A 9,732-nucleotide genomic window follows, 5' to 3' on the forward strand; every position below is an offset into this window, starting at 1 on the left:
TTAATTTGCTTTTTAACAAACTCTTAAAAACATCAGAAGTAATTCTAAATGCAACTCTATTAAAAGTGTTAACAGAATAACAAAACGACTTTTTTTTTTTTTTAAAGATAAAAAAAGTTTGAACTATCTTTAAATAAGAAATGTGAGAACAGTTTAACAGAACTTCTTGTTTATTATGTATTTAGCGAAACAGATAAATATATTTGCAAAAGCATAGAGAAAACAAACTACACAAAAGGCCCATCTTTATTGCCAAACTGAACAAACTTTTCTAAACTACATAAATGGTCTCACTATATTGCCATATTGAACAAACTTTTCTAAACTACCCTCTTTTTGAATTTTTAGCTTCATGTTTTTAATTTTGTCTTTAATATGGCTTCGGTAGGAGTACTTTTGCAAGACATGAATGAGCTTGTCACTGCTATGATTTGCCAAGATGCCAAGGTAATCTTTGTACGAGCAACTTGAGCTTACATCTGTAAACACGTCTTGCAAGATGTATGCCAACACTAAAGCTGCACATCGAGGAAAACTTCTGGTGTTGAACCATTCGTTGTGGCCAGGGCAAGCATTCAGCTTTTCAACTATTTCATCTAAAATTTTACAAACTCAAGTCATAACACAAAGAGATTAAATCGAATATTCATTTGGTTCTGAAGCATGACAAGATTAATTTTGTTTTTTTATTTGTTTTTTTTGTTGACCTTATTGTTTGCACTGATAGCAATAACTGGTTTTTGAAAGATTACCTAATTGGCATTGGCTAACTTCTGCTTTGTTTTCCTTTGTTCTTGGCTGAGTTGATCCTGAAATAAAATAAAACCATGTTCATTTTTCTAATTCATAAAAAAACCATCAACAGTTTCTAAGTGTTAGAGATAATAACAAGCTGTGCATGATTTCTAACGGTGATGTTTCTAACTTCATCATTAGAAATCGGGTAGACACAACTTTCTAAAAGTGCACTTAGCAATGATGGCTAGTTTTTATTAACAGTTAACCATCTGAAATTGTGCAAGAAGAGGTTTGTGTTTATATATGTTTGTATAAATTAGGTTTTACATTACCGATGTGTTCTTGAGTAAAAGATGGCATTTCCAACTTGATTTTTTTTCTTCTTGGATCTTTTACTTCTAAAACATAATCAGTTTTAGTATCATTCACTTGTGTAAACATTTAAGCAATCACAGAATTAGTCCTGCAACAAATACATACACACTTCTGTGTTGTTTTTTTTGTTTTTTTTTTTGTTTTTTTTATTGTTTTTCTTTTTTTTTTTTTTTTTTACAGCTTTAACAATAACAATAGGGCAAGGAGTTAATTTGGGCATTTTTATTTTTTGAAAGCGTGTTGAGATTTGCATAAAAATCAAAAATCAAAAAGAATTTACCTCTGGATGTACAAGCAAGACTTTGGCTAAATAGACTACCAACAGATTGAACAGCACCAGGTGAGGGCTGTTTTTCAAGAACAGTACCAGCCTGTTGGACTGGAACAGCTGAAAGAAACAAACTGGGTTTGGCCATCGTTTGCTGACGAGCAACAAGATTAGGAGCCAGAGGAACAGAAAAGACCTCTTTTGAAGGATTAAAAACAACTTGCAGAGAAGGAGCAACATGAACAGGTTTGGCAACCACTTGCTTATGAGCAGGTTCAAGAAGAGCAGGTTCAAGAAGAGCAGGTTCAAGAAGAGCAGCTTCAGGAGGAGCATGGAAAACACGTGTGACAGCCATAAGATTATCTTGCTGTGAAGCAACATTAGACACTGTTTCCAGCAGAACAGAAAAGACCTCTTTTGAAGGACTGAAAGCAACTTGTTGAGCAGGAGCAGCAGAAACAGGTTTGGCAACCACTTGCTCACTAAAGTAAACTGGAGAAAGTTGTGCATGGTGTTCAATAAAATCCGGTTCATCAGGAAATAATGTTAATGCAAGAGGAGAACAAGCTGTGCCAACAGGAACAGCTAGAGTCTGATCTACATCCATACAAACAGCTTGTTCATTAGGAACTAGTTGTGCAAGAGCAGAGGATAGTTCAAGAACTGGACCAGCGATTGTTTGTTCAGAAGGAACAGACGAAACAGGAGTTGAGCTAGGTTCACACAAGAAATCTACAACATGTTCGTTGCTGTCCTCTAAAGGAGCATTGTTTTCTACAGCTGGAGAAAATGGAACCACTGTGGTACAACCGAAAGTAGCAGCACATTCTTCAGAGTCAGAACCGGAGTCTGAATCTTCCTCAAAAATGTCCTCAACATCATGAAAACCGTACTCCTCTGCATTAGTTCGGAGCCAGTCCATCACATCCTTCTCCTCCTTTGGTGGTCTCTCAGACTTTTCAACAGTCAAAGACTCTATGACTCCGAAGGACTGTCCGATGCCCAGGGCAAAGCGCAACTCCTCTGCAGCGTTCCACTGGGACACATAAAAGCTATCCATTGTGTGTCTGCTGTGCTTCATGTAGAGTGTAGCAAACCGCTCGCGATCTTCTTTGCTGTTGTTGGCAAAGTAAGTGGCTATCGAACCGCGAATGCAAGTGGGAGTAAGACGCTTCATGGGAATGTTTACTTGGCTTTTTCTGAAGCAGGACGTCAGGCTAGAGGTGATAGCAGAGGAACCCATCTGGTAAACAGGCACTCTAGTTGCACCTAGTGTCACACCTTCGTCTTTGTTGGCTCTCACCGAAGGAAAAAGGGGCCTGTAGCAGTCGCTCAACTCCAAAACAGTCTTGGTGTCTGCAGCCATGTAGTGAGAGTCGTTGACAAGAAGGTCTCTGTATCTCAGCAAATAAATATCGATCAACACTTTCAAGTCGTTCGGCACTAGAATGTTTTTGGCTCCGTACTTGTATGCTGTTTTGTAGCGCTCTTGCACAATGCAATATCCACACTCACTCTTCTCAGCAGCCATGTAGTCTCTAATGTTTAAAAGAGCAATGTTAGATTTTCTTAAACTGTTAATTACAGTGACAGAGAGCAGAAGATGGTTTCGTAGAGACACAGCATTGTCTCTAGTCAGCGGAAGAGACGCCTTTCTAATCGATTCCACTAAGTCTCTTACGTATGCAGACTTGCCATATTCGGTCAGCAAACTGACATTGATGATGTTGATGCTTTTTCTTCTTTTCACAAGGCTCCTCCTCAAAGAACGAAAGGGCCTCAGCACTTTTCGCAACTCATCCACCTTGCAGCGCAAACGTCGGATGGCCTCATGAGAAAGTCCGAAATAGACGTTTCTGGCTTCACTGAAACGAAACAGGAGACAAAGGGAGACGAGGCGGTTGTACAACGTGTGACAAGACATGGCTTTTGTTTGGTCAAGTTCACTCAGCTTGGAATTGAGCTGAATTTTCTTAAAGTGCAAGGAGAAGTATCTATCCTCCAAAACATTGGAATTGGTGAGGGCGTTTGGGTGCAGCGTCAACGTGCTGTCACAACAAGTCAATATTTCCACAACTGCATTTTTGTAGATCTTTGCTTGTGACCAAGTGTTGTTGTTGGCTACCACAAGCCACTTTTCAAAGTCTCTGAAGAGCTCATCTGCTGACTGGTAATAAAAGTGAAAAGCATCTTTGTCCAGCTGAAACAAGAGTCTCTTTTCTTCGGTCAAGACATAGGAGCTGGAAACCAAGTGCTCTAAGGAATCGAAATCAGAGTCAAGGACGGATTCGGTGTTCAGCTCTTTGTTTTCTACAGAGGTGCATTGGTTTGCAGAAGGAGCCTCGGACGAACCAGCAACTGGTGAGGGCAAGCTTAAAAGAGGATCAGAGGAAAGAACCGGAGAAGAAAAAGAGGAGGAAGGCCCAGGAGCAGAGGATGCAGAGCCTGATGCAGACGCTTGTTCAGCTACTGGCTTAATACCAAAGAAGGCAGGTCGAATAAATTGAGGGACATAGAGCTTCTCGTTGTCGTATCGCTTTGCCTCTGCAATCTTTTGTTTGATCATCTTGGAATCGTAGAAATGAGTCTCTTTCAAGTGTATGTCCAGTCGGTCGTAATACTTCCAACATTGCAAACAGGGGTAAGGTTTTGGACAGCCGGACTTGCGTTCGAGACGAGCATGCTGAAACTTCCTGACCATTGCAGAGTAAAAGATGGAAGCTTCATCCAAAGTCCAAGAATGATCTTTTTTAGTCAAGTGTCTTTTAATGCTTGTGGACGAATGTTTGCACAAAGGCATCGGACAGCTAACAGCGTACCTCTTCTTGGTACCATAGAAAGGTACAACCCTGTTTACGGAGCCACACGCTGCAACTAATGCGGCCCTGACTTTGTTTTTGAGCTTTAAGTCTCTCTGTTCTTGTGACTGCTTTCTTTTCTTTTTTTTTGCTTTAGAGTTTGGAGAAGAAGCAACAACAGAGTTGTTTTCTTGTGAAGAAGACATGTTCAGGTGTTTGTTTGCAACGGTTTTTGCTAAAAAAAGGAAACCAGTCAGTGAGAGTTTTTTTCTTCTGCCTGCATCCAATCCTGGAATGTTTACAACTGCAGGGAAGAGCTGTGTTTTTTCGAATCCTCTGCAAAAGAGAAAAAAAGAAAGAAAAGAGAGCAACAAGAAGAAACAAAGTTTCCACTAGCAAATGAAAAAGAATGAGAGCAACTAGCATTACATGCATGGTGGCAGCAGTGATTGCTATTATGAGAAGGAGAATGAGAAAAAAAAAAAGAAAAAGAAAAGAAACAAATAAATAAAGAGATGGAGTTTGAGAGGATCTCGCAACCATATGACTCAAAGAAAGAAACTGTGTTGAAAAAAGGCAAGAGAGGGCAAATAGAACTTGCTAACAAGGACAAATGACAGACATAACTACAACAGTAACAACTCTCATTGCAAGCATAATAACAACAGCATCAGCATCACTGACTCAGAGAGTGTTGACATAACAAAAAAGAAAACAAAAGTACAAGCCAAGTGGGGGAACATTAACAAACACTCATTGCAACTATAACAACAACAACAACAGCAACAGCATCACTGACTCAGAGGGTATTGATAAAAAAAAACAAGCAAAACAAAAACAAACAAAAAAACAAATAAAAAAACAAAACAAGCAAATTGGGTGAACAGTAACAACTCTCATTGCAAGCATAATAACAACAACAGCATCAGCATCAGCATCACTGACTCAGAGAGTGTTGACAAAATAAAATAGACAATAAGCAAGCAAAGTGGGTGAACAGTAACAACTCTCACTGCAAGCATAATAACAACAACAGCATCAGCATCAGCATCACTGACTCAGAGAGTGTTGATAAAATAAAACAGATTATAAACAAACAAAGTGGGTGAACAGTAACAGCTCTCATTGAAAGCATAATAACAACAACAGCATCAGCAACAGCATCACTAACTCAGAGGATATATAAAAAAACAAACAAACAAACAAACAAAACAAAAACAAAAAAAAACAAGCAAAGTGGCTGAACAGTAACAGCTATCATTGCAAGTAAAATAACAACAACAGCATCAGCAACATCATCACTGACTCAGAGAGTGGTGATAAAATAAAACAGATTAAAAAACAAGCAAAGTGGCTAAACAGTAACAACTATAAATACAAGTAAAATGACAAAAGCAGCAACAGCATCACTAACTCGCAGGGTGTTGATAAAAAAAAAAAGCAACAAACAAACAAAGCAAGCAAAGTGGGTGAACATTAACACTCATTGCAACTATAATAACACCAACAGCAACAGCATCAGTGACTCAAAGGGTGTTGATAAACAAAAACAAAGGCACAAACAAAACAAGCAGAGTGGGGGAACATTAACAACACTTATTGCAAGCATAATAACAACAACAGCATCAGCATCTCTGACTCAGAGAGTGTTGATAAAATAAAATAGATTATAAACATGCCAAGTTTGTGAACATTAACAAACACTCATTGCAACTATAACAACGACTACAGCAACAGCATCACTTACTCAGAGAGTGTTGAGAAAAAAAACAACAAAAAAAACAAAAACAAAACAAAACAGAAAACAGAAGTACAAGCCAAGTGGGGGAACATTAACAAACACTCATTGCAACTAAAACAACAACAACAGCAACAGCATCACTTGCTCAGAGGATATTGATAAAAAAAACAAACAAACAAACAAACAAAACAAGCAAAGTGGCTGAACAGTAACAGCTATCATTGCAAGTAAAATAACAACAACAGCATCAGCAACATCATCACTGACTCAGAGAGTGGTGATAAAATAAAACAGATTAAAAAACAAGCAAAGTGGCTGAACAGTAACAACTATAAATACAAGTAAAATGACAAAAGCAGCAACAGCATCACTAACTCGCAGGGTGTTGATAAAAAAAAAAGCAACAAACAAACAAAGCAAGCAAAGTGGGTGAACATTAACACTCATTGCAACTATAATAACACCAACAGCAACAGCATCAGTGACTCAAAGGGTGTTGATAAACAAAAACAAAGGCACAAACAAAACAAGCAGAGTGGGTGAACATTAACAACACTTATTGCAAGCATAATAACAACAACAGCATCAGCATCACTGACTCAGAGAGTGTTGATAAAATAAAATAGATTATAAACATGCCAAGTTTGTGAACATTAACAAACACTCATTGCAACTATAACAACAACAACAGCAACAGCATCACTTGCTCAGAGGATATTGATAAAAAAAACAAACAAACAAACAAACAAAACAAGCAAAGTGGCTGAACAGTAACAGCTATCATTGCAAGTAAAATAACAACAACAGCATCAGCAACATCATCACTGACTCAGAGTGTGGTGATAAAATAAAACAGATTAAAAAACAAGCAAAGTGGCTGAACAGTAACAACTATAAATACAAGTAAAATGACAAAAGCAGCAACAGCATCACTAACTCGCAGGGTGTTGATAAAAAAAAAAGCAACAAACAAATAAAGCAAGCAAAGTGGGTGAACATTAACACTCATTGCAACTATAATAACACCAACAGCAACAGCATCAGTGACTCAAAGGGTGTTGATAAAGAAAAACAAAAGCACAAACAAAACAAGCAAAGTGGGTGAACATTAACAACACTTATTGCAAGCACAATAACAACAACAGCATCAGCATCACTGACTCAGAGAGTGTTGATAAAACAAAATAGATTATAAACAAGCCAAGTTGGTGAACATTAACAAACACTCATTGCAACTGTAATAAGAACAACAGCAACAGCATCACTGACACAAAGGGTGTTGATAAACAAAAACAAAAACACAAGCAAAGTGGGTGAACATTAACAACACTCATTGCAACTATAACAACAACAACAGCAACAGCATCACTGGCTCAAAGGGTGTTGATAAAATAAAGAAACAAAAACAAAACAAGCAAAGTGGGTGAACAGTAACAACTCCCATTGCAAGCATAATAACGACAACAGCAACAGCAACACCATCACTGACTCAGAGAGTGTTGATAAAATAAAATAGATTATAAACAAGCCAAGTGGGGGAACATTAACAAACACTCATTGCAACTGTAACAACAACAACAGCAACAGCATCACTTACTCAGAGAGTGTTTATAAATAAAACAAAAAACAAAAACAAGAAACAAAAATACAAGCCAAGTGGGTGATTACTAACAGCGCTAACAGCAGCAACAACAGTGTCTTTAGAAACAACAAACAAGTACAACAGCAACAACTGCTTTTACAGAGTATAACAATAACAACAACATGGCACTAACAACAACAAAAGGGTTGGAATAAAAACCTGTAGGCAAAAGGAGAGCTGCATTCAGACAAGATCGATTACAAAGAGGCTCTTCTTTAGGACAGAGGAGAAACTGCTTTTGAGGGACAGAGGGACTTTTGTTGTTGTTGTTGTTGTTGTGCAGAAACCAACAAACTTTTATTGAACCGAATATAACCGAATATAACCGAAAGTCTTGTTTGCTTCTGTTTTGTGCCATCAAGAAGGGAAAACAAAACATCACAAAACAAACGAAGCAAACGAAACAAACAAACAAACGAACGAAACAAACAAAAAAACGATTAAATAAATAAACAAACAAACGAAACAAACAAACAAACAAAAACAAATAGGAAAAACAGAAAACGCAGTACCGAAACCTCGCCATTTTTATCCTTCCTCGAGCTTTCTTTGGGCGCCAAAGACCGAGAAAGTTGAGCAAACGTGACGTTGAGGGGGGGGGGGGGGTACTTAAGGCCAGCAGACCGACCAATGGCAAGCTTAGGAGAGACCCACGTGAATGTTACATTTTCTTTCTATGTACGCTGAATCCGCTCAAAGTCTGGAATTTCCAGCATTCACGTGTCATCACTCCAGCCACCAGATTGGCCCACACTTTGCACACTTTCAAGACTAGAACTTCACTTAATCACAAATTGAGCCAAAAAAAAACTAAGTCTCGCATGGCGACAACTTTTCCAAAAGCAAACAAAGGCAAACAAAGGCAAACGAAGGCAAACGAAGAAAAAACAAAAACAAGTAAACAAAAACAAAACCGAAAAGGGAGAGAGAGAGCAAGTCGACTCATTTCTTTCGACTGCCTTAAACGAGAAGTCTAAAACGTTTAAAAGTTGAAAACTATGTTTTTTAAATGAACTGCACCGAAAAAACTTTACGACAGTTTAGCTGGTTAAAAACGCAGAGGAAAATATTTTATAAAATTTAAGCGTTCTAAAGATGTCCATTTTTGTTTTTGTTTTTTTTTTATTTTGGTTTGTTTCTGGTTTGCTTCTTTTTTTTTTTTTAAATTCTAGCGATCGAGCATATTTGAACGGTTTCATCAACCTGTTGGCGCACGTGCTCGAGAGCTAGAACTTTGATTGCTTTTGTTGTTGAGAATTGAGAATGTCCGAGCAGGTTTTTTTATCGATTTCATCGCTTGTGGCGAGGCAAAAATCAAAACGCTTTTTGGACGAAAGAAAGGAGATTAAAAGGAAAAAAGAGAAGAAAAAAAAAAACAAAAAAATAGGTTATGTGTCATAAACATTTATTTTCTCACGCGATGACGTCTAGTTTTGTTAGAGTAATTAAAATATGGTATCAAGTTTGTAATTTCTATCTTATTTTTAGTTACGGATAATTGCCAATTATGTCACGTTTAGTATACACAACGCTGTTTTCTTAATAGCAATATGATACAAACAAGTTATAAAAAAAAAAAGCGTTCGCTCGATCTTCCTTAGTCAGTTGAACAAAAAGAAATTTTCACAACATATGATTGATTTGGTTGTCCTAGCAAGCTGTTTTAGCAAACGACTAGAGGTTGCAACTGTTGTTCATTGAAAACGAAAAATCTAGCGTCAGCAAGAAATTTTTGAATACATAATGTACACAAAAGTGGCACTAACAAATGAAAATGTAAAAAAAAATGTTTACCTTGATGCCAGACTCGCAGAGATGTTGTCGCTCGTTGCTATCGACTGCGAACAGCTTTGTTGTTTTTCGAAGTGCCTCTTCACTCTACTTATAGCCGAAGTTTTGGCTTCGAAAAAAAATACGAACGTCGTTAAGCTCAACGAGCTGCTTTAATTGTTGTTCGTGCGAAAACGAAATGCTTAAACGGATAAAAGTGTTGGCGTAATTACACTTTTCGACCGCGATGCAGTTTGTCAACAACTCTAGCGTACTTTTTTGGCTCGTGGAGCAAAAAAGCCTCATGATAATAGCAAAGGCTTAAAATGTCTTAACATGTCAGCAAAGGCTTAATATGCTTAATAAACTGTGGGTTAAGTTTTTGCGGTGCAGCTCATTA

The 9,732-nt window shown here is 37.7% G+C and overlaps 1 protein-coding gene across 2 annotated transcripts; it reads right to left on the minus strand.

Moving 5' to 3' along the window:
• Positions 1-227: 227 nt before the first annotated feature.
• Positions 228-8,146, minus strand: LOC149892634 (uncharacterized). Of its 2 annotated transcripts, XM_090080005.1 has the most exons (5): positions 8,075-8,146; positions 1,394-4,414; positions 1,071-1,136; positions 753-809; positions 228-596 (listed from the first exon to the last, which is right to left on the minus strand). In XM_090080005.1, exons 2-5 carry the CDS (start codon positions 4,383-4,385, stop codon positions 277-279), a joined length of 3,435 nt encoding a protein of 1,144 aa, XP_089936131.1. In that variant the 5' UTR covers positions 4,386-4,414; positions 8,075-8,146; the 3' UTR covers positions 228-276. The 2 variants fall into 2 exon arrangements, with proteins under 2 accessions (XP_089936131.1, XP_089936130.1); XM_090080004.1 differs by having other exon boundaries at positions 1,394-8,140.
• Positions 8,147-9,732: the final 1,586 nt, after the last annotated feature.

The sequence above is a fragment of the Hydra viridissima genome, unplaced genomic scaffold, assembly GCF_058129835.1.
Source record: "Hydra viridissima isolate aposymbiotic clone 2 unplaced genomic scaffold, HvirCarnegie_v1 scaffold_2, whole genome shotgun sequence".
NCBI classification, from domain to species: Eukaryota; Metazoa; Cnidaria; class Hydrozoa; order Anthoathecata; family Hydridae; genus Hydra; species Hydra viridissima.

Excerpts from the sequence above, each read along its gene's own strand:
- LOC149892634 (XM_090080005.1), bottom strand. The coding sequence starts at position 4,385 with ATGTCTTCTTCACAAGAAAACAACTCTGTTGTTGCTTCTTCTCCAAAC. Across the intron at positions 810-1,070 it reads TTTTACTCAAGAACACATCG|GATCAACTCAGCCAAGAACA; the intron begins GTAATGTAAAAC and ends ATTTTATTTCAG. Across the intron at positions 597-752 it reads AGTTAGCCAATGCCAATTAG|ATGAAATAGTTGAAAAGCTG; the intron begins GTAATCTTTCAA and ends GTAAAATTTTAG.